We start from the raw sequence: 25,073 nt of genomic DNA on the forward strand, positions 1-25,073 counted from the left end.
TCGAGCCACAGCTTTGCGGGTGGTGTCGTTGGTGTGTTCTAGGGGCCAGGGCAGTGGAGGGTGCCAGGCCCCCAACGGGGGATGGGGGATGGTCTTTGACGTTCCTTCCTGAGGTCGTGCAGGATGCCCTAGTGCTACACCAACAGGAAGCTCCCTGCACTGGGAGGTTCTGGGAGGTTCTGGGAAGTTCTGGGAGGTCCGTGGGGCCGGGCCCTTCTCAAAGAGCTTCTGTCTGGGGTCTTGTACTCGAGGCATTGGTGTGGGACCCCAAACTCCCACAGCCCCTCGCCCTGAACCTCCCCGGGCCCTAGATATTCTCGGTGACAGTCCCAATGCTTGAGCAAGCAGGATGTAACTTGGGCGGTGAGTGGAGGGTGAACCCCACCCCCACAGACTTCCCGTCTTGCAATGTGTGCCACACTTCAAGGACTGAATTTCGCAAAGCTCAAAGCCCTGCCCTAGAGCAAGTGTGGATGGACACGGCGGGCTGTGTTTGAGCATGCTACGTGTGTGCGTGGTGTGCAAGCTGTGTGCTACGTGGTGTGTACATGGTGTATATGCGAAGTGTGTGTGTGTGTAGGCACGTGCATCTGTGTGTTTGTAGTGCCTCTTGTCTACTGTGTCTGAACAAGTGTGCAGCCTCCCTCCGGGGCCTCTGAGTCTGGGGCCTTGGGGTCACGGATGTGTGTGCTGCCCACACCCGGTTCTTACACCCCAGGACCTCCAGCTCTGCATCTCTAGGTCCGCCCGAGAGTCTCTGAGTGGTCACCTCGAGTCGCCAGGCCCCTCCCTCCTGGGAGCCCCTCCTCCTGGGACATGCTGCACCCCTCTTTCCTGCTGCTCGCCCTACTGGGGCTGCTCCCCCTCAGGCCCGGTGAGTTCACAGAGCTCCCACAGATAAGAGGGCCGCGCTCCTGTCCCCCCGGACCCCAGACCCCGCATCCCGAGGGAGGCTCGGGCTCAGACATGACCTCAGCCCCCCATCCAGCAGAGGAGGGGGTTCTGATGTCCTCCAGAGGGCTCCCCTGTTACTCCCGGCGGGTGGCGGGGGGGGGGGGGCTGGCTCAAAATGCCCCCTCCACTCATCCTGAAGGGACGCCGAGGGTGGGGCCTTGGGGGCCGCTCATGCAGCCTGCCCGTCTCCCAGCCCTGATCCAGGTCTGCATCAAGGGCAGGGTCCGCACCTGCAGGGACTGTCTCCAGGCGGGGCCTGGCTGCGCCTGGTGCCAGAAGCCGGTAAGACCCCCGTGGTCCCTGAGGCCCCTCGGGGCCCAGCAGCTCTGCGCTGTCTCTCCGCCTTCCCAGCCAGCTGGACGGGCGTCCCTGCCCGCGACACCAGCAACACGAGAGGGACGCGAGGGGAATGGCGGTGACCTTTCCTCAGGAGACCGCTGGGCAGCCCGAGACAGATAGGGCCAGACAGTCCAGAGGCACGAGCAGATCAGGAGAGAAGCTTCTAGAAGAGGGCAGATGGGCATCCGGCGGCCCTCTAAGCATCCCTCGGGCCTCTGGGGACGGACAGACAGCACCCCTTACAGAACAAGGCCCCCCGTGGGTCGCCCTTGGGCTGGAGACAGTGGGCCCCGAGTCCTTCTGCAGAGCACCGGGGCCGGGCGGGCCGGGCGGGGAGCAGGGCTTGCGGGCTCTCGCTCCGGTGTGACCGGGGGGGGGGGGGGGCCCCGGGGAAGCCGTCGGGGAGGCCGGGGTCCCCCCGGGCTGCCCTCCCACACCCACGGGGGTCCCCCAGAACTTCACAGGTCCAGGGGAGCCCGACTTCATCCGCTGCGACACCGGCGTGGCTGCAGAAGAAGGGCTGCGAGGAAAAGGACATCCTGGACCCCAAGAGCTCTGCGGTGCCCCAGGAAGACCGGCGGGGGGGGCCCACGCGGCTGACCCCGCCGCACGTGACCCTGCACCTGCGGCCGGGTAGGCTCGGCCTCGGGGCCCGGGGCGAGCCGGGCACCCCGCGTGGCTGAGGGCCGGCCCCCACAGTGGGGTGGGCCGGGGGACCCAAGAACGACCCCGCGCCTGGCCCCCAGCCCGCTGGGCACGGCCAGCCCCGCGGTGGCCTGCGGTGCCGCCTTGCCGCCGGCTGCTCACCGTCCCCCCCCCCCCCGGCCACCAGGGCGGGAGGCTGCGTTCAACGTGACCTTCCGGAGGGCTCCGGACGACCCCCTCGACCTCTACTTCCTGATGGCCTTCCGCGACCCCAGGCACGGCAGCGCCACGGCCGTCCAGACGCTGGGCCGGGACCTGCTCCGGGCCCTCCACGGGGTGTCCAGCGCCGCCCGCATCGGTCAGCCCCGCGGCTGCCCCCACGCACCCCGGGGGGGGGCGGGGAGTCGGGGGAGGGGCGGCTCACACGGGGTCCCCCCCCCCGCCATCTGCATGGACGCAGACAGCCCTCCATCTCTACCAACCGCCCCGTCTCCTCGCTGGCCCCCCTACACTGCAGACATTGTCCAGTCCCCACTCTTCCTCCTCCAGCTTCTTTCATTCACCTTCGGGGTTTTGTTTACTGCTTTGTTTGTTCGCGTTGTTTTATGGGTCCGTCATGGGGCTTGAACTCGGGACCTGGGCGCTGTCCCGGAGCTCTTTTGCTCAAAGCTAGCGCTCTGTCACCCGGACCCACAACTCTGCTTCCGGTTTTCCGGTGGTGAGTTGGAGACGCGCGTCTTACCGAGTTTCCGCCCGGGGGTGGCTTTGAACCGTGACCCTCCGAGCTCCGCCTCCTGAGGAGCGAGGGTGAAAGGCGTGAGCCGGCGGTGCCCTGGCCGCCTCTGTTGACACAACTCTCACCGCGCCCGTTCCTCAGCACTACAGAGCACGAGAGCATGCGGAGCGCCCGGTAACGAGAGCCTTCGGGAAGCGGTCACAGCCAGCCCGGGTTCAAGGCCCCCCTCAGCACTTTACGAGCACCGAGTACTCAGGAAACACAAAGCTCAAATTCACATGCAAGGGGCTAAGGGGCAAGTCACACACACACACACCACACCCCCGGGGCGCCTCCCCGCAGAATGGCTCCCGGCCTCTCCGAGTGTGCACACACACACACACACACACGTCTGGTGACGGGTGGACCCGGCATGCCCACACTTGAACACACGCGTGTGTGTGCAGAATCACGCCTGCATGCCGCTCCATACACTCACACGCGTTCACCGCTGTGCACATCCCCGTGTGCGTGCGTGCAAGTGCCACACGCGACACGCGTGCCCCGGGCCAGGTTTCCCGATGCGACGCCTCGTTCTTCTCCCGTTGTGCTGCGAGAGAGGGAAACTGAGGCTGCCCTCATGGCCCGGGCTCAGCTCCCTGTCGGGGGCCTAACCCGACACTCTGGCCTCCCCCAAACTCACACGTGTCCCCCAGGATTCGGGTACGTGGTGAACGAGTCGTTCCGGCACGTGCTGAAGCTGACCGGCGGATACCAACCGGCTCCTGACGGAGGTTCGGGGGCTGCGGATTTCCGGAAGGCCGGTGGCCCTGGAGAGCGGGCTGGATGCCATGCTCCAAGTGGCTGCTTGCGGGGTGAGTCCCTGGCCCGTCCGGGGGGGGTGGAGGGGGTCTGGCTGTCCCCCCCCCACACTGCTGCCCACCAGACGCTGTGGGCCGCTTGTGCCGGACTGTCCTTAGGGAGACAGCACCAGCCTGCAGGCTGCCCCCACAGCACTATGGGAAGGCCCAGGGGGGGAAACTGAGGCAAGTAACACCCCTCCGTCCCCTTGGGCCCCTCCATCTCAGGAGGAAATCGGCTGGCGCAACGCGACTCGCGTACTGGTGTTTGCTACGGACCGCGACCTCCCCACTGCCCGCGTTCAGAAGCAGGGCCCCCGCCCGGCCCCCAACGACGGCCGGTGCCACCTGGAGGGCGACGTGTACCAGAGCGGCCACAGAGCTGTGAGCGCCATTCCCGGTGACCGCGGGCCTGCCTGTCAGCCGGGAGTGGGGCAGGAAGAGGCAAGGCCGGCTCTCCTACACAGAGGGGCGGCTGTTCAAGGCCCGGGCCTCCTTCCCACCTGAGCTGGACGGCCTCGGGCCAGGAGAGACGGCTGAGGCAAGGTGCACACAGGCTGTGCAGACATGCTCTTCTAGTTCGCTCTTCGGGGGGCCGGCCGGGCTTCCCCACTCCCGCAGAGGAGACTCGGGGTCCAGCCCTCATGCCTCATATTCCTGGGTACCTCCTAAAGGTCATCCCCTCGCCGGCCTTCCCTCCCATCTCCTCGACACCCCTCTCTACAGCTCAGCGGCCCCACCCTGGAGCCCACAGACCCTGGGGGTGCTGGTAGACAGACCCCAGGGGTCTTGAACGTGGTCAGGACCCTCTGCCAGAAGCCAGCACCCCTCAGTGATGCAAAGACACCCTGGCGTGGCGAGTCACGGTGTCTGGCGTCGCCCTCTTAGAAGTCCACAGCGTGGACACCGTCGGGGAACGCCCGCTCGCCTCTTGGTTTCTCTGTCGAGTGTGTCACCATTCCAGGGGGCTGTTACCACGCCGTTCGCACGGGCATGCCGACGCCGTCTGACAGGTGTGTCCTCTCTCCAGGGCTACCCCTCGGTGGGCCAGCTGGCGCACAAGCTGGCAGAAAACGGCATCCAAACCATCTTTATGGTGACCACGCAGGCAGGGAAGACCTACGAGGTAAGCGCCAGGGTCTGGAGCCACAGAGGGGGGTCAGGCGAAACCCGAGGTCGTACGGCGTTCCCCCCACTCCGCTGACTTCCTGATTTCCCACTTTTGTCCTGGCTGGACAAGAGAGCAAGACCCTACTTGGGGGGAAAAAAAATGAACAAACGAACGAAAACCCTTCCAGCCAAAAGGGCTGGAGATGTGGCTCAAGCGGTAAAGCACCTGCCTGGCAAGTGCCAAACCCTGAAGTCAAACCCCAGTACCAACCAACCAACCCACAAGACGGGGACACTCCGAGAACGCCAAAGCAGGGCCGGGAGGGAAGGAGAAGGAAATGGACTATGGGGCCGCGCCCCGTGTGGTCTTGGCCCCGGCACTCGGGAGCAGTGTGCTCTCCCGTGGGCATCTTACACAAATACTTCGGGTATCCGCACACGCCACTCACCCTTGGGCTTCTGAGCTGAGTGCTGAGCAGGGAGGATGAGGCAGCGATGGGCGGGTACTGAGCAAGAAGCACCCTAGGCACTGGTTGTGTGTCCCGGGAAGGGACAGCTCTCTCTTCGTGAAACAAGGCCCTAGGGTGAGGAAAGCATTCGTGTGGAGGGCGGGCCTGTCTGTCATCCGTGGGCCCGCCCCCAGAGATGGATGGGGGCGTGGCCGATGGCCTCAGACGGCCGTGCCGTGGCTGACGGTCAGAGCTACGTCACACACGGTCACCGTGGAAAATTAGACGCTCAACCCGTACACTTGGCGTGGTTTTACCGCCGTGCACTGATGTGTGCGTTCCCGGGGTTATCTCTGCCCCGCCATGCTGATGTGGTAACACAACACAGGGACCTCGCCAGCCCGGTAGTGACCCCGGGGAGCAATTACACCAAGCAGCGGCCGCTTCCTTCCTGAGAGCCGGCCGTCGGACGCTTTGCGGCCACTGACCACGTGCTCCGTGGTGTGTGAGCACTAACACGCCGTCCCCTAGGCACAGGAGGCCCCTGGATGTCACAAGCCCCCCCCCCAGGTGGGTGAAGGGGGGGGCTGGTGCTAGCTGCACCCACCTGCTCTTCTCACCCGACAGAATCTGACCGAGATCATCCCCAAGTCGGCGGTCGGGGAGCTGTCTGACGACTCCAGCAACGTGGTGCAGCTCATCAAGAACGCCTACAATGTGAGCGGCCGCCGGGCTGGCCCCCAGCCCTGCCTCCCCCTGCGGGCCAGCAGGAGGACGGGAGGGTGGGGAGGGAGGGGAGTCCCGTCTCCTCAGCCTGGTGGCCACCGCGCAGGGCCCCAGCGCCAGGGGGTGCCCGGCTGCTCTGGAGACCTCCCCAGCGTGAGCCGCGTTCTGAGAGCTCTGGGACCTCTCACCCCTACGCACGGCCCCTCTGCCTGCAGAAACTGTCCTCCCGCGTCTTCCTGGACCACAGCTCCCTCCCCAACACCCTGAAGGTCACCTATGACTCCTTCTGCAGTAACGGGGGTGTCTCTCACCGGCCAGCCCAGAGGAGACTGCGACGGTGTGCAGATCAACGTCCCGGTAAGCCTGACCTCCACCGTGGCCCTGGAGCCCTGGCCTCCACCGTGGCCCTGGAGCCCTGACCTCCACCGTGGCCCTGGAGCCCTGACTTCCACCGTGGCCCAGGAGCCCTGACCTCCACCGTGGATTAGGAGCCCTGGCCTCCACCGTGGCCCTGTAAGCCTGGCCTCCACCATGGCCCTGGAGCCCTGGCCTCCACCATGGCCCTGGAGCCCTGGCCTCCACCGTGGATTAGGAGCCCTGGCCTCCACCGTGGCCCTGGAGCCCTGGCCTCCACCGTGGCCCTGGAGCCCTGACCTCCACCGTGGCCCTGGAGCCCTGACCTCCACCGTGGCCCTGGAGCCCTGACTTCCACCGTGGCCCAGGAGCCCTGACCTCCACCGTGGATTAGGAGCCCTGGCCTCCACCGTGGCCCTGTAAGCCTGGCCTCCACCATGGCCCTGGAGCCCTGGCCTCCACCGTGGATTAGGAGCCCTGGCCTCCACCGTGGCCCTGGAGCCCTGGCCTCCACCGTGGCTCTATAGGCTTGGCCTCTACTGGTGCCTGGGCTTCCAGCTGCTGGAAGGCCTGTCAGGGCTCCCTGGACTTGGCTCCACTGACAATGAGAGGAGCAGGGGATCACGCGGGAATAGCAAAAGGGTCACAGTCCCGTCCACGACCCCAGCAGTGGGCCGGTGTATGCGGGCTCCAAGACAGCCATCCTGGGGACAGCTGCCAGGCGTGCAGAGCACTGCACCTCGGTGCGTGCAGCTGCGTGGAGGGGGGAAGATGCAGAGCAAGGCCTGGCTCCCCGTCCCCATTGTGTCCTGCCCTCCCCCACAGATCACCTTCCGGGGTGAAGGTCACGGCCACCACGTGCCCCCAGAACCAGTCGTTTGTCATCCGGGCCCTGGGCTTCACAGACACGGTGACCGTGCAGGTCCTCCCCCAGTGCCAGTGCCAGTGCCGAGACCAGAACAAGGACCGCGGGCACTGCGGGGGCAAGGGCTCCCTGGAGTGCGGGATCTGCAGGTGAGGCGGGTGCGGACCCCACCCGACCCCCGCAGGGCAGGGCCAGCTCACTAGCCCCAGGCATTTTGTCCCGGTTTCAGCAGACCTTAAGGCCCCTAAGTTCCCAGCAGCTCCCACCAGCTGTGAGACGGAGAAACCAAGGCCGAGGAGGCCGGGGAATCGTGCCGAGGCGCTCAGGAACCAGCGGCGGCTGGCTCCCCCGCCCCCAGCGCCCCTCCCAGGAAACCAGGGCGGTGCGGGTCCCCTCCCCCCCTCGGCCCCCACCCGCCACCACGCTGCCACGCCGCCACGGTCAGATGCCTGGGGCTGCACGGTGGCCCGTCGGACCCTGGGCCCTGTGACCTCACCGACTCCAGAGCCCGGAGGAGTGTCCAGGCTGAGCCACGCAGCCCAGGGCTCCTCCTTTCCCCACCAGCCCCTGCCCACGCCCCCTCCCAGCGGCTCAGGGACGGGGGCTGCCTCAGTGGCTGCCCCCGAGTCCTACTGAACTGCGTGGACACCTGCTCCGGCCCACCTAGCGCTGTGGGGAGACAGTACCACCCGTCCTGCTCACCGCCTGAGGGCCGGGGGTGGCAGCAAGCACTGCCCACCTCGCGGCCTGTCTGCACAGCGCCGCTGAGTACCCCCGCCAGTATGGACCAGCGGATGGGCCCTGAGGACAGGAGGCGTCCCCACCACGGGGGAGGGGCCTGAGGACAGGAAGTGTCCCCACCACGGGGGAGGGGCCTGAGGACAGCCCCTCTCGTCCCAGGTGTGATGCTGGCTACATTGGGAAGAACTGCGAGTGTCAGACGCAGGGCAAGAGCATCCAGGAGCTGGAGGGCAGCTGCCGGAAGGACAACGGCTCCTTCGTGTGCTCCGGGTTGGGGGACTGCATCTGCGGGCAGTGCGTGTGCCACACCAGCGAGGAACCCAACAAGGAGATCTTTGGGCGGTACTGCGAGTGTGACAACGTCAACTGTGAGCGGCACCACGGCCAGCCGTGTGGAGGCCCGGGTGAGTGGGGGCCCCGCGGGGCTTTCTTGTTCGTTTGCACAGCGAGACCAGGCACAGAACTCGGGGGAGAGCTGAACGGGGGACGGGGCCGGCCGCAGGGCCTGGCAGGACCAGACTGGGACCAGCAGCAGGGCCTAGCTGCCGGGCCAGGGTCCGGGTCTGAGAATGTCCCACATGGACGCAGATGGGCCCGCGGGGGGGGGGGGGGGAGGTGATCTTAGGGAGAGTGGCTGAGAGGCCACCGCGGTCCTAGTGGGGCCACGTGGCCGGCCCGGGGCCAGGGGCCTTTGCCCAGGCACGGTTGTCCTCCCGTGCCGGTGCTGTGGACTCGGGGTGGGGGGGGCAGGCAGGGGGTGGATGAGGGCCGAGCGGAGGGCGGGGGGTAGGGGGGGCAGGCAGGGGGTGGAGGAGGGAGCAGCCGGGTGGTGCTCCGGGCCTCCCGGCGCCCTGCCCGGCAGGGAGACGAGTCCCAGGGCCTCCGCTGTCTCCCAGGGCGGGGCCTCTGCTCCTGCGGCCAGTGCCAGTGCCTGGAGGGCTTCGAGGGCTCCGCCTGCCAGTGCCCCCGGTCCACCGCGGGCTGCCTGAACGCGCGCCGCGTGGAATGCAGCGGCCGCGGCCGGTGCCGCTGCAACACGTGCGAGTGCGACATGGGCTACCAGCCGCCCCTGTGTGAGGAGTGCCCCGGCTGCCCGGCGCCCTGTGCCCGGTACCTGTGAGTGTGCCCTCCGCCCCGCCCGGCTGCCCCGGGCCCACGCGCGTGCCGGGAGCACCCACGCAGGGTCCGGCAGCCCGGCCCGCGCCCCCCACCTCCCCTGAGCACCTCGGATGCCCCGCCCACACGCTCGCGCCCCCATCCACCCGGCACCTCGGTCCCCTCCCAGAGCGAGGCCCGTGCCCCCACTCACCCAGACCACACCCCGACACACCCACGCGCCCCGACACACCCACGTGCCCTGACACGCCCATGCGCCCCGACACACCCACGCGCCCCGACACACCCACGTGCCCTGACACACCCACGCGCCCGACACACCCACGTGCCCTGACACACCCACGTGCCCTGACACGCCCATGCGCCCCGACACACCCACGCGCCCCGACACACCCACGTGCCCTGACACACCCACGTGCCCTGACACGCCCACACGCCCCGACACTCCCACGCACCCCGACACACCCACGCGCCCCGACACACCCACGCACCCCCACTCACCCAGACCACACCCCGACGCACCCACGCGCCCTGACACACCCACGCGCCCCCACTCACCCACGCGCCCCGTCACACCCACGCCCCCGACACACCCACGCCCCCGACACACCCACGCGCCCTGACACACCCACGCGCCCCCACTCACCCACGCGCCCCGACACACCCACGCGCCCCCACTCACCCACGCGCCCCGACACACCCACGCGCCCCCACTCACCCAGACCACACCCCGACACACACACGCGACCCATCACACCCACGCACCCCGACACGCACAGGCACCCCGACACACCCACGCACCTCAACACACCCACGCACCCGACATGCCCACGCACCCCGACACCCACGCACACCGACACACCCACGTGCCCCGACACACCCACGCGCCCCGACACACCCACGCGCCCCGACACACCCACACACCCAGACACACCCACGCGCCCCGACACACCCACGCACCCCGACACACCCACGCGCCCCGACACACCCACGCGCCCCGACACACTCACACACCCGACACACCCACACACCCGACACACCCAGAATACACCCTGACACACCCAGGTGCCCAACACACCCACACACCCAGACACACCCACGCGCCCCGACACACCCACGCACCCCGACACACCCACGCGCCCCGACACACCCACACACCCAGACACACCCCACACCCCAACACGCCCATGCACCCTGAAACAACCACGAACCCCAACACACCCATGCGCCCCGACACACCCACACACCCGACACACACGCACGCCCTGGCATGCCCACGCGCCCCGACACAACCACGCACCCCGATACACCCACACACCCCGACACACCCACGCACCCGACACGCCCACGCACCCCAACACCCACGCACACCAACACGCCCACACACCCCGACACACCCATGCACCCCAATACACCCACGTGCCCCGACACACCCACGTGCCCCCACTCACCCAGACCACACCCCGACACACCCACGCGCCCCCACTCACCCAGACCACACCCCGACACACCCACGCGCCCCCACTCACCCAGACCACACCCCGACACACCCACACACCCGACACACCCACGCGCCCCGACACACCCACGCACCCGACACACCCACGCACCCGACACACCCACGCACCCTACACACCCATGCACCCCGACACACCCACGCTCCCCGACACACCCACACACCCCGACACACCACGTGCCCAACACACCCCACGCGCCCCGACACACCCATGCACCCCAAAACACCCATGCACCCCAACACACCCACACACCCCCGACACACCACACACCCCAACACGCCCATGCACCCCGACACAACCACGAACCCCGACACACCCATGCGCCCCGACACACCCACACACCGACACACCCACGCACCCCGGCACGCCCACGCATCCCGACACACATGCACACCCTGACACACCCATGCACCCCGACACGCAAACGCACCGACACACCCACATGCCCCCACTCACCCAGACCACACACCGACACACCTACACGTCCCGACACACCCACGCGCCCCTACTCACCCAGACCACACCCACAAGCCCATGCCCCCCGACACACCCACGCACCCCGACACACCCACACGACCCCACTCACCCAGACCACACCCACACACCCACGCAACCCGTCACACGCAAGTGCCCCGACACACCCACGCACCCCAACACACCCACGCACCCCAACACTCCCATGCACCACGACACACCCACTCACCCCCACACACACCCGACACGCCCACACGCTCCAACACGCCCACGCACCCCGACACACTAGCACACCCCCGACACACCCATGCTCCCCGACACGCCCACGCATCCAGACACACACACGCACCCCAACACGCACATGCACCCCGACACCCCCACGCGCCCCGACACATATACGCACCCAGACACACCCACGTGCCCCGACACGCCCACGAACCCCGACACACAAACGCGCCCCGACACACCAGCACACCCCGACACACCCACGCACCTCGACACAACCACGCACCATGACACACCCACGCACCCCGACACGCACACGCGCCCTGACACACCCACGCACCCCGACACACCCATGCACCACGACACACCCACCTGCCCCGACACAACCATGCGCCCCCACTCACCCAGACCACATACACACGCCCACGTGCCCTGACATGCCCACACGCCCCGACACACCCACGTGCCCCACACAGCCACGCACCCCAACACACCCATGTGCCCCCACTCACCCAGACCACACCCCGACACACCCACGCACCCCCACTCACCCAGACCACGCCCAACACACCCACGCGCCCCGACACAACCACGCGCCCCGACACGCCCATGCACCCCGACACACGCTTGCACTCTTGCACATCTGCACGCCGTCCCGTCGGAAGCTCTTAGCACCCAGCACCCCTGCCCCTGCTCCCCCCCCCCGCAGCCCCTGTGCCGAGTGCCTGAAGTTCAAGAGGGGCGCCTTCAAGAAGAACTGCAGCGCCGCGTGTGGGGGCCTGAGGCTGCTGCCCGCCCCCGTGAGGGGCAAGCCGTGCAAGGAGCCGGGCTCGGACTACTGCTGGATCTCCTACACCCTGCGGCAGCGCGACGGGAGGGACAGCTACGACGTCTACGTGGAGGACGGCCAGGGTGAGGCGGGGCGGGGGGAGGGGGCAGGAGGGAGGGAGGGAGGGAGGGGAGGAGGGAGGGAGGGAGGGACAGCTACAACGTCTACGTGGAGGAGGGCCGAGGTGAGAACTCCAAGCCCGGCGGCAAAGGGTCTGCAGGGGTGGCTTCTCTGCGGTGTGGCCCAGCAGCAGTGGGCTGGCCACGCAGGCCACGTGGATGACCTCATCAGGGCAGCCCCCACCCCCGCCCCGGCCCCCCCCCCCCGGCTTTTCCCCTCGCTCCACTCTCGGAGGCCGCTGGGGCTCCCCCAAGGCGCACCCCGCCCGCGTACTGGGCGTGGGCGTCCAGGCTGTCCCGGAGGTGGTGACCCCGTGGCGTCTCAGCCGGGCTCCGCTCGGGGTGGCCCGTGGCCTGTCCCCTCCCCTCTGTGAACAAAGGGCCATGCCAAGTGTCCCTTGGAGCCCCAGGGCCTGGCCCTGTTTCTGGAGATCCAGATTGGGTGGCGAGGCTGCAAGACACAATGCAGAAGCCACAGTCCCGCGGTGTGGGATGGACGCCAGTCACGCGCTTCCTCTCTAGAGTGCATAAGATTTTCCGGAACCTCCACCATCGCAGGAGGCAAGTGGTGGGTGGCCGTCACTCTTCCGGTGGTCATCTGGTTGGTCCTGACCCACTTCAAGGATGAAGCTCCAGCCCCGGCAGAACAATGTAAGTGGGGTGCGCTGGAGGTCCCGTTTGGAGGACCACACGCCTCTATCCTCTGGAAGCAACCACAGTGGGGCCATGGCCTACGGTCAGCCAGGAGAGAGAGACCCCCAGGCCCCCGGCCTCAGCAGCTAGTTCTCTGAGCACACGCAACTGGAGAGAGGCTTTGGAACTAAGCATCGGACCCTGGGGAGAGCCCACTCGGACCCCTCCTCAAAGTGACAGCCGTACTGAAGTGATGGCCTCTGAGTTAGCGCTGAGAGCCCCTGAACTGACAAAGCCATGTTTGGTTTCTCTCCAGAATAACCCACACTTCAAGAGCACCGCCGTGAACTCCTAAGCCTGCTGAGAGGTAGAGCACAGGTGCATGCAAATAAAGCTGCCACAACCAGCTAGACAGGACCCTCAAGCCCCGCCCCCTGCATCCTGGGACCCTCAAGCCCCGCCCCCTGCGTCCTGGGACCCTCAAGCCCCGCCCCCTGCATCCTGGGACCCTCAAGCCCCGCCTCCTGCATTTTGCCACTGCGATTGGCTTGCAGCTCAGAGCAGTATCGCCGATGACCCATAGTCCACTCTACTTTCTGCCTTCAGAACGACGGATTTGGCTGGGTTTTATATAAAGTTAGCCTCAGAGACCACCTCCTTTGTGAGCTTGCATCCATTCATTCGATTACAATGGGAGGGGGTCTGTGCACAGGTGGCCCCTGCCTACAAATCCTAGCTACGCAAAAGGCTCTTGGCTTAAGGCCAACCCAGGCCAAAAGCCCACTAGACTCTGCCTTCAGTCTAACCAGCAAAAAGAAGGTCCGGAGGTGTGGTAGAGCACCAGGCTAGCAAGCACACCACGCATGTATAAGACCATGAGTTCAAACTCCAGGATTGTATTGTTTATTTTTGTGTGGGAGAGAGACAGACAGACAAAGAGGCAGAGAGAGAGGAGAGCTAATCTAGCTGGCGATGCCTACGATAGCAATATATGAGACAATTTTTACGTGGGCCGGTACTGGGGCTTGAACTCAAGACCTTGAGTTCTCCTTTGGCTTTCTGGTTCACAATTGATGCTGTTGGGGTCCAGGAGATCTGAACCCTCCATGAGCCCACTGACACATCCACGGACTAATTGTGTATGTGTGTGCTGGTCCTGGGATTTGATCTCAGGACCTGGGCTCTGTTTCTTAGCTTTTGCACTCAAGGATGGTGCTCTGTTATTTGAGCCACACTCCTACTTCTGGCTTTTTTTTTGGGGGGGTGCTTAATTAGAGATAAGAGTCCCATGTACTTTCCTGCCCTGACCGACTTCAGACCATGATGCTCGGGCCTCAGTCTCCTGAGTAGCTAGGATTACAGGTGTGAGCCACCAACACCTGGAAATGTGGTTGATTTAACCAGTGATGGTACAGCTTACTCACACGAGGGCCAATGAGTCTGGGGAGACCCCTGGCGTTGATTTGATAGAGGTTTGACATTCTCATCCAGTGTTCCGGGAGGCGCGCCACGGAGCAGGGAATTCTGTAGTGAGTGCGGTGCTGTGTGAGGGAGGTCAGGGATGAGGGAGGGCGTGCAGAACACACCAATACACAGGGTGATCATCCTTTAGGAGTTAAGGCGGGTCGCGGACTGGGAGATTTTCAGATTTGGGAATCTTCTCTTTGACTTTACCAGTTGAGCATGTCTGTGTCATCAAGAAACTCCAAATCTAAACATCTCGGAGACTCTACTTTTTTTACTTTTTGGTCAGTCGTGGGCTGTACTCGGGGCCTGGGCACAGTCCCTGAGCTCGTCAGCTCAAGGCTGGCGCTCTACCACGTGAGCCACAGCGCCACTTCTGGTTTTCTGGTGGCTCACTGGAAATAAGAGTCTCACGGACTTTCCTATACCCAGGCTGGCTTTGAACCGCGATCCTCAGATCTCAGCCTCCTGAGGAGCTGGGATGACGGGCATGAGCCGCCGGCACCTCTTGTTGGCATTCACAAAGCTTCTGCTGTAGCTGGGCTTGGTGACTCGTCCCTGTAATTCTGGCTGCTCAGGCGGCAGAGGTCTGGAGGGCGGTTGCAGTCCCAGGCCAGCCTCGACAAGACGTCACTAGGTAACCTAGACACCCTGAGAGTGGCTTCCTTTCCCCCTCCGTCTCCCTCTCAACCCCCTGACCCTCAATCAAACTAAACCCCCTTCCATCAAGGCTGCTACCACTGAGTCAAGCATCTCATCAACTCTTTGGGCAAGAAGGTAACTGAACTTAGGAGCCATCTTTGATTCAAAGAGCCAGTTCTGGATCAACTGAAAATGTCACAAATGTCTCAAATATCCTAGCTCCAGCCATTGGCTGCAACACAGCCACCTTTAAAGAAATATACAGTGGGACCAACCGGAAAAGCAAAGGTGTTTCAATATGTCAGACAGAGGCACATATAAGCCCTCAGAACACTGGATCACAGGTGTAACTGTGAGTCACAGCCGGCCAGAAAACAACACCTGCACAAAACTAATCGCTTGGAAATTCGGTGAAGATGGAAGCCTTTGACACTCAGCAAGTGTTTATTGCCGAGCTCTGGAGGTTTTGTAAAAGATCCCTGGGGATAACTGTGAAACAAACTTGGCTCTCCATTAGTCTCACTTCTCCGGAGTCCTAGAAGGGCAGCACTGTGGAAGCAACCAGAGGATGTCTCAGAAGTCCGCCTCCCAACTTCAGAATATTCCCTCCCAGCTACTCGTTTTTAATTTTACATAACTTTTACCCCCCAGTATTGCTGACTTACGTGATAGAGAAACAATTTACTGAAGTTTTTTCCTCTATGTCTTCTAAATTATCACAGATCATTTCACCATGAAGTGTTTAAATAACCCTCCTTGTATATTAAGATACAGATAAAATACTTTGGGAGACATGTGCTAAGATAGCTATAGGACTGGGCATTGATTTCTATAACTTTAGGAGGTGTTGCATTTGGGTGTGATGTTAGGAGGTGTTTTTTTTCTTTGGGGTAAAACTTTAGGGGCTGGGGATATGGCCTAGTGGCAAGAGTGCTCGCCTTGTATACATGAAGCCCTGGGTTCGATTCTCCAGCACCACATATATAGAAAAAGGCCAGAAGTGGCGCTGTGGCTCAAGTGGCAGAGTGCTAGCCAGGGACAGTGCTCAGGCCCTCAGTTCAAGCCCCAGGACTGGCAAAAAAACAAAACAAAGCAAAAAACTTTAGGAGGTGTTCGATGTGTTTGGGTGTATGCTGGAAGGTGTTCTCTGTGTTTCGTGTAACTTTAGGAGGTGTTGCATGTGTTTGGGTGTAGCATTAGGAGGTGCTCTATGTGTTTTCAACCTCTGTTCTCAGGAAAGCGCAAGCTACCTTCCCGCAGCTAAACACTGGCCAGCCTGGGTCAGCCTTATTCCAACTGTTTCCTGACAGGAAACCTCATCTACCCTGGCATAAAACCTTGCTTTTTTTTTTTTTCTTCAACTTCTTTTATGAGTTCCTGGTTCATAATGTAGTACAAAAGAAAGAAGCGTTTCACGCTGCTCTCCTAGAGTCAATGGCCAGATCCTAATAATCACATTAAAAAGAAACACATTAGCTAAAGGAAAAGACAGTTTTCATTCGAAAGGTATGCGGGGAAGTTCACAAAGAACAAAAGAGTCTCCGGGAAGCAGGGAGATGATTGAGGGTTCTATAGCAGCTTAGGAAGAGCAGGTGTGGAGACAGATCAGAGAACTCCCCCCCACCCCAGGCCCCGGAGACAAAGGTTAAGCACTGTTCAATGCAGCCAAGAATGTTAATTTTCGTTTCCTGCTGAGGCTTCTCTAGGCCCGTATGCCGTGCACTCTATAATGTTTTTCTCTGAGAATGAGCAAAGTCACAGGGAGTGGACATGGCAGGCCTTTGAAATGGCCGCAGATGGACCCTGCCCTTAGGCCTGCAGCCTGGAGTGGGGAAATGTGGGCCCAGCAGTCCCTGCTCGAGTGCTCTCGCGGCGGCCTGGCTTTGGGGGATACTTGACAGCCATTCTAAACACTTCAACTACAACCGAGCCTTCAACTCCTGGTCCAGGAGGCCTTGCACTGGTACCGCGGCCGCTGCAAGCAAGCGGCACCACCTTCCAGGGCAGAACTCCAGGCAGAGCAAGCCTGGTGGCGTGGAGACCACCCTGCAGCTAGTCTCACCGAGAGCAGGATGGGGAGTGCGTCCTCTTCCTCAGCAAGCCGTGATGGCCCAGCGTGGAATTGTGAATGGCTGCGATTATCAAAAGCTGGGGGGCGGTCCCTCTCTGTGATTGGTGCCAATGCAAGCCTTCATTTACATATGCCGACACTTCTCTGACTATGAAAACAGGCTCTTCCACCCACTCCTCACGCTCCTCAGGAACCTAATGTGGGAACGTGAGGCCCAGTAAAAGGCTTCTCCGGGATGACCATCTCGTGTCTACTTGTGACCCAGCCTCGGATAGAAGGAGCTGAGCTTTATGACGGCAGACCTAGGGAGGGAGAGGGTGACTGAAGAGTCTCAGAGAGGGACCGGGGGAGGATGGCGATGATGATGGAGATGATGGAGAACTGAGGTAGAGGAAACGACAGTGTCGAGAGCGTGGAGGTGGGGTGCAGAGACGGAGGATGCCTGTCTAAGGCCAAGAGTTCAAGTCCTGGGAACTGGAAGGGCTCCAGGGGGCTGCCAAGTCTTCAAAGCTAAGTGTCAGCAGCCAAGAGCCTCTGAGCCTGTCTACCCAGCCCAAAACCACTTAAAGTCCCAGGACCCATACAAGAGCTACCCCTTACCTACGTGTGATTGCCAAGCAGAGCGCAAGGGCGCCGGGCAATTCAGGGTATCCGTTGGGGCCTAGTAATGGGAGCAGAATGGTTTGAAAGCAATTAGACATCTCCAGGTCAGAGGACATGCCTCAGAAGAAACCATCCAAGGAGAGACTCGGGGAGTCCGAGGGCTACGACAGGAAGCGAGAGGGGTCCCTGGCCCACTGTCACCTTGGCCAGTAAGAAAGCTGGGCACCCCTCGGAGTCACAGCAGGAGCCCCAGACACCCACACAACAGTGGGAGACGGTGCCTCTCCCCACAAAGCTGCACCTGGAGCAGCCGCAGACTCCAGAGAGCTGAGGGAGGGGTGTCAGGGGCTGTCGGCCATGGACAGTGGCAGCCGGGTCAGCCAGCAGGTGAGCCACCCGCAGGAGCACCCAGGATTCAGGTGACTGCACAGTCCCCTGTGTGTACCATCACAGGGCCTTCCTCCTGCCCAGAGCCTAGAGGAAACAATATCTAATTGACAGAGGAGAAAACCACACAGCAGTCTTCACCCAAATGGATCCAGCAGCCCCTGGCTGGCATCGGGCAAGTCCAGGGAGACAGGGACTGGGCCAGACAGTGCCCGCACCCCAACATGGGCGCACAGAGCCCTGCAGAAACTTCTGCACGGCAGGAACTTGAATGTGGTCCACACAGCAAGAGCTACGCGCAGCCAGCGGAGGGAGGGGTGGGCCGCTGGTGACTGAGGAAAACTTCGCCTGGGGAACAGCAAAGCTTGACCTCCCTCCTTTTCATGTCAAGGAATATTCTTCTTCTTCCAGTTGTTGTTGTTTTTTCCAGCCACTTCACAGTGTAGACTCCATCTTAGTCTGTGAGCCATTTGACATAAGCGGCAGGTGGGATTTTCTGTAGATACAAAACTTCCCACGTTCTTCCCACACGCAGACGGTACGCACACGCATACACGCGTAAACCACGTGTAGAGAGATGCACATGGTAATGCACACGCTCAAACACAGGTTCACCCATGCCTACGTAGTATTACACAAGCACAGATGAGTTCCTATGTGCACAGCCTATGAACAGGCACCTGCCTGTACAAATATTCACACACGTGCGCGTGCATACACCAGGAATATACATCAGAGCTTAGGGAACAAATCCAGACATAGACTCTGCCATACACACGGTGGGGAAGACATACCGTGTGCACGCGCAGGCATGGACACACACACACACACACACACACACACACACCATGACGGTGAGGAGCTTAGGGGACACAGAGCCTTGCAGAGGAGGACAAAACCTCATCGACGATAGTGTGGTTTTTTTCATTGTTTTTCTTATTTAGAGAAGAACCTGCTATTATTCCACCTAACCCAGACTTTCTTTTCCATGAAATCAAAGCGTCAGACCCAAATGCTGGCAAATTAAGAAGGCCAGTGAAACAAACGCTGCACCTTCCACGGGCCGTGCTCCCTCCCCCTCCACGCCCGGCGCCCGCCCCCTCCACCCAGCTCCACGCTCCAGGCCTGGACCCCACCGCCCACCGCCCAGGCTCCCCAGCTCCCTCCCGGCTTCTGGTCAGCTCTGGTCTCGAGCAGCCTGAGAGGAGAGGGGGAAAGGCTGCAGCTGGGCAGTGTCCCGCCCCCCCTCCACCTAAGACCACAGCAACCTCTGGGCCCCCCTCCACTCAGGTCTGCAAAGTTCTGCCTGCCTCATCTGTCGGGGGGTGGGGGGGGGCAGGGGCGTGCAGCGGCTGCCCGGGCCTGCAGGCCCTGCCCCGTCCAAGCTTCCCAACTATCTGCCAGGCCTGTACCCCGCCTGGGTCCTACTGCGTGGGGGGGGGGGCAGGTATGGAATCGGGCGGACCACCCCGAACCCACGCCTTGGGAGTGAAGAGCCGGGAGGTTCCAACACAAGGCTTTGAGAGATGTGTTTAAGCTCCCGGGCACCGCCGTCAGCCGTTCCGTAGCGGGGAGCCCCCTCCGTCCTGCTGCGGGGCGGCCCCGACGGGGACCTCGCGCCGTGATGGATTCATCTCACCCCGGTGCTGCCTGCTGCACTGCGGAGCGAGAGGTGATTTGACCACATCAGCACAACGCCACTGCGGCTGAGCGCTGCCCTGGGGTTCGCAGGGTTTCTAAACAGAAACGGGGCCCGCTGCGGACATAGCACTGAAGAAGACACCGATGGTGCATCTGTGTGCCAGAGCCAGTCCCTGACATGCCAAGGTCATGCCCAAGTAGCTCTCTCCAGAACTTTCTGCAACAGTAGAAACCTCTGATCTGTCCTGTCTAACACAGAAGCCACCAGCCCTGCATGGCCGTGAACGGTTGAGATGTGAGCTCCCTGAGGGAAGGGCTGGAAGTCCAGCCATCGCGGAGGAGGCCCTTGCGAGGGTCCCCGGCCGCACTCCCTCACGGCAGAGGTGTGCGGAATCTCTCCCTTTCCCTGCGCAGCTACCAAGAATCAACCCTGTGAACTGGCCAATGGCAGCTCCTGATCTGATCCAAGTCCCTACCGCTACACACTGCAGTAGGACCAGGTTTGCACTCTCTTAGTATCATTAACATAGGACTTCGGGGATTAAATGCCTGCGTGACTTCAGGGGACGAACCACGTTCCAATCGCAGCAGTGACACTGAGCTACTGCCTACAGTCTGACAAGTGAAAAAAAAAAAGAAGAAGAAAAAGAAACACTGGATAAACCCTCTGGTGAAATTCTTTTGAAACTGTCCTCCAGAGTTCAACAGTTTAAAATTCAATTGTATTCAACATTCATAACCACAGTCAGACAATTCTTACAGCAGGTAGGTGGCAAATATTCATTATATTCAGTACACGGCCTTTCCCAACAGAACAGCTGCACTACGTGAGGCACTATAGAAGTCCCAAAAGACAGGAAGGACAAAAGACAGACAAACAGGGCCGACGAGTAAGTAAAGAACGGGAATTCACTCACTGATGAAAGGCTCCCAAGAGCCTTCCTGGCTGTCTTTCTCCTCTCCTTGTACCAATTGGAGGGCAGTGGCAGGAGAGACAGAACCGTACCAGCAAGGAGTAAGGGAATTAGCATAGTAAGCAAAAGTGTCATTTTTAAGCATCCGCACTGGCAATTTTTCCAGAGAAAAGATTCTTAGGAAAGTGACAGCGCAATATTCCTGGATTTTTGCAATCTTGCATTTTAGTTCTAGTCCCAAGAAAACAGCCAGCCAGTTCTCTCCAATTAGAGACAGTACTGGGAAGAAATGCACACAATACCTGACACTAGGAAAGGCAAGAAGACCATCCAGTCAGAGCAGATCATTGAGTAGGCACTGATAGGTTCTACGTGGATACCAGCCAATCAGAATGGATTCTGTATGGATACCAGCCAATCCAAACAGAAACCTGCCACGGGCCCGTGAAATAGCCTTTCAGGTAGTGGTTGGCTCTTAAGAAGAGACCTAAAGTAGGGGCTGTGGGCAATTTAAGGTCATAATCACTTGACAAATCATGATAGTTAAGACTTGTCTACCACCTACAGGGTAAGAAGCGAGTCAGCACATCACCATGCGGTATTTGCGTCTTTCACTGAACAACTTTACTCATATCCTGCCACATTTAAAAAGTTAAACTCACTTTAACAGTGGTGTGGCTGGGTGCAGTGGTAATTACTACCCAACACAGAGCACCTCAGGTCTCAAGAATAATAGTCCCAGGGCTGAGAATATGGCCTAGTGGTAGAGGGCTTGCCTGACATACATGAAGCCCTGGGTTCAATTCCTCAGCACCGAATAAACAGAAAAGGCCGGAAGTGGTGCTGTGGCTCAAGAGGTAGAGTGCTAGCCTTGAGCAAAAAGAAGCCAGGGACAGTGCTCAGGCCCTGAGTCCAAGCACCAGGACTGGCGAAGAAGAAGAAGAAGAAGGAGGAGGAGGAGAAGGAGAAGAAGAAGGAGAAGGAGAAGAAGAGTCCCACCTCCAAGTTAAGTCTGAAGGGATAGAGTGGACAGTAAAATTCACTGATTATGTCTAAGTGAGAAAGATTATTTCAAAAAATGTAGAAATTGGGGGAATCAAGATGTCCAGAATACTGGCAGGGACCAACCACAGCTCCCTGTGATCAAACAGAGAAACAGGGCCTGGAGCACCGAGCTCCACTCCCAGAGAGCACACCGAACAAGCTAGAAACACGCAGAGCCTGGCATCAGCCAAGAACATTCCAACGGAAGCAACTACAACCGGGGAGAAAACACAGGCGCCGACGCAGGCACCCAGCGCGACCGTGTGCAGCCATGCGCTCCCATCGGAGAACTTCTCGTTGCCTTCCTCCCTTCTGCTTTCTTCCATCGCCGCCCACGGTGACTCGGCCTCACCCCCAGACAGCAGCCCCACACCTGTGATCCAGAAGCCCAGCCTCGGGATGGGAGAACACGCCATCCAGAAGCCCAGCCTCGGGATGGGAGAACACGCCATCCAGAAGCCCGGCCTCGGGATGGGAGAACACGCCATCCAGAAGCCCAGCCTCAGAATGGGAGAACGCGGCCACCGCGGCACGCGCCAGGAACGCCGTCTTCAGGGACAAGATGACCTCACGAGGTTGCTCCAGAACTCAGCAGGACTTCAAATTCCGGGGAGCAGACTCGCGCCCTCCAATGTTGGTGTGGTGGGTGTCCAAACAAAACACACGCACACACACACACACACACGCACGCACGCACTGTACACTGCCGCAGCTACATCAGACACAAAGCATCTCTACAAGGTTGCTACAGGATTAGGCAGGACTTCTAACGTCGGGAGTAGTGAGCCCCAAACCCCCGCTCTCCTCTCTGCTGGCAGCCGCCCCGGAAGTGTCCACGCGAGCTGAGCAGCTTGCCTGCACCCCACCCCTCCCGCAGGACCGCCAGGAAGAGCGCCCAGTGGGCATCTGCAGAGGATTTCACCCCACAACCACACAGTTCACATTCGGAGGACACCACGGAACCTTCTCCAAAATAGATGGTGTCCTACCCGAAACAGACAAGGAGCTCATACAATGAACACCCCCAAGACGAATAAGCCAGTCAGTCAATGGGCAAAGGAGCTAAGGAGAGAATTCTCAGAAGGAGAGTGGCAAATAGATGTGCGAGAAGTGCTCGTCATCCCTGGCCGTAAAGGAAATGCAGTCAGAACAACTCCGAGATCCCATCTCACCCAGGTTAGCTTGGCAAATGTCATGAATTCAGACAGCAGATGGGGGATGGGGGGGAAGGAACCTTATCGCACTGTTGGTGGGCATGTCAACCAGTACAACCACTCTAGATGAGAGTCTGGAGGTTGCTCAAGGAACTAAACATAGATCTTCCCCAGGACCCAGCCATACCACTCCTGGGCATCTACCCTCAACATCATGAGCCAGGACTCTATAAAGACACTTGGACGTCCACGTTCATTAATGCACTGTTCCCAGTAGTCAATAGCCAAGTTATGGAAGCAGCCCAGGTGCCCTACAAGAGATGAGAGGACCAATACCATGTGATATATAGACACAGTAGAATTTTACTCGGCTACTAGGAAGAATAATAGTCTGTCATTTGCAGGGAAATGGATGGACCTAGAACAAATCATGCTAAGTGATGTAAGCCAAGATCAGAGAGACAAATGGCGCACGTTTCTCTCATCTGCGGAAGCTAGATCTGAAGTGCAACTGAATATGGTCATCTATACAGCACCCTAGGCATTCATACACAGACTAAAGGAGGACACCCTTAGGGGAGGAGCCCAAAGGTGTACCTTCCCTGGACATCTAAAGAATACTGTTTATCAAAATGAATTTCGAGAATTAGAAACATGAGGGTTTTTTGTTGTTATTGTTCTTGTTGTTACTGGTGGTGGTGTTTGTTTTTGCTTTGGGGTTTTCTAAGGTGGGGGAGGGAGACACAGAAAGGTGAACAAATGAAGTCATGCTGTTCTCTATTCACAATGAGGGAAATGGACTATACAACCTGTGCGCAGGGGTGGGAGGGAGAAAGCCAAGGAAGGGGTGACTGTCCAGAAAGAGTCGAACTCAGTACCTGACTTGTGAAATGGCAACACCATTTTTTTGTACAACACCTTAATAATAACCATAAAATTATATTTCTTTCAAAGGCAGAAATTTCATTTTGTTGACTTTACACAGAACAGACATACTGGGGGAAAGATTAACATAAAGACAAGTCTTTTCTACACACACGTCTTCCTGTCCCATCTTGGAAAATGCTTTGTTTCGAAACACTATGTCTTGTTAAACCACTACCAAAGTAGGAAGGTCAAGTAAAGCTACCAGCACAACCGTGTTCATAGCAGCATTAGTTACTATAGCTAAAATATGGGATCAACCCAGATGCCCTTCAGTAGATCAAGAAATTGTGGTGTATATATACACAATGGAATTCTATATGCTTCTATCAGAGTGACATTGCCCCATTCGTGAGGAAATGGAAAGACTTAGAAAAAATCATAGTAAGTGAGTGAGCTAGACCCAAAGAAACATAAATTCTATTTTCTCCTTTATTGGTAATAATTACTATATGTCTAGGATAGTCCTAGCATATGATTGCAATAGCTCAATACCTAGGTACATATGATCACAGAAGATGATGCTAAACAGAAATAATCTCCAAAATACGGAAGCAAGCGGTTTACCATTGATGTTGTTATTTTCAACGTACTGTGTGAAATTATTTCTTTTTTTTTCTTCTGTCCATCTTCCCAATGATTTGGCTCCTGTTATGACTACATTTGAGTCTGGTACCCTGGGTATTTTATATATGTCTGTCTGAATTAGGGAAGGGCAGGGGAACATTAAAATGGTGAGACCAAGGGTAAAAGGCAAACTAATACAACAGCAATACTTAGAAGACAATATGTTGTACACTAACTGTACAAGTGGGGGAGGGGGGTTCTGGGGAGGAGGGAAGGCGGGAGAAAAATGAGGGAGGGAGTAACAAGTTTGACAAGAAATGTACTCACTCCTAACATAGGTAACCGTAACCCCTCAGTACTTCACCTTGACAATAAATAGAAAGGAAAAGCAAAACACATCTTGGGTGTTTCCTTTTGCATTTATTAAAGAATGCATCGTCCATTTCCAGTCCTTGTGTGACATTTGTAGAGTGTGAGCTTTGTCCCCCACAGTCAGGAGCCACATCGAAGTCATTTGAGAGAAAAACAAGCCTGACAAGGGAGCAACCCAAACGACTGTTTTTGGTTTTTTTCCCCTAAATATCCAATCATGAGACATTTAGGAACAAGAAGTGCAGCAGCATTAAATTTCATCTTATCTTCAACCTACTGAGTTCTGATTTACCCATTAATTTGAGAGTTGTGATTGATCCTAATTTTTTTTTTCTTCTTGCCTCACGAATAATGTGCAGACTTAAATATCATCTTAATAAGATTGAGAGCAATGAAAACATGTTTAAAGTCATGGTAGAATGCAGCCATAGCAACCACTTATTGGATTCGCAAGCAGGAGTGTTGGGTGATGAGAAGCACCATCCGGATAACTTCACACGCTTTCACTCCGCATCTTTAAGGGACTCCCTAAAACCACCTTCAAAGTCAAGTTCTACTTGGATCCTGGGACATGAATTCCTCCCGTCACGCCAACCCGACCTCTTCTCCAGGCAATGTG

At 59.3% G+C, this 25,073-nt stretch overlaps 1 protein-coding gene across 1 annotated transcript; it reads left to right on the plus strand.

Annotated features, from left to right (window-relative positions):
• Positions 1–796: 796 nt before the first annotated feature.
• LOC125351175 (integrin beta-2-like) lies at positions 797–13,097 on the plus strand. The gene is given in 18 exon segments (XM_048345885.1): positions 797–874; positions 1,148–1,236; positions 1,748–1,791; positions 1,793–1,926; positions 2,126–2,296; positions 3,370–3,419; positions 3,421–3,528; positions 3,745–3,897; positions 4,544–4,639; positions 5,700–5,789; positions 6,014–6,094; positions 6,096–6,173; positions 6,997–7,166; positions 7,918–8,162; positions 8,655–8,874; positions 11,800–12,002; positions 12,561–12,689; positions 12,988–13,097. Coding segments are annotated over 18 exon segments (2,121 nt in total). The 5' UTR covers positions 797–816; the 3' UTR covers positions 12,990–13,097.
• Positions 13,098–25,073: the final 11,976 nt, after the last annotated feature.

Source organism: Perognathus longimembris, chromosome 5, assembly GCF_023159225.1.
Source record: "Perognathus longimembris pacificus isolate PPM17 chromosome 5, ASM2315922v1, whole genome shotgun sequence".
Taxonomy (NCBI): Eukaryota; Metazoa; Chordata; class Mammalia; order Rodentia; family Heteromyidae; genus Perognathus; species Perognathus longimembris.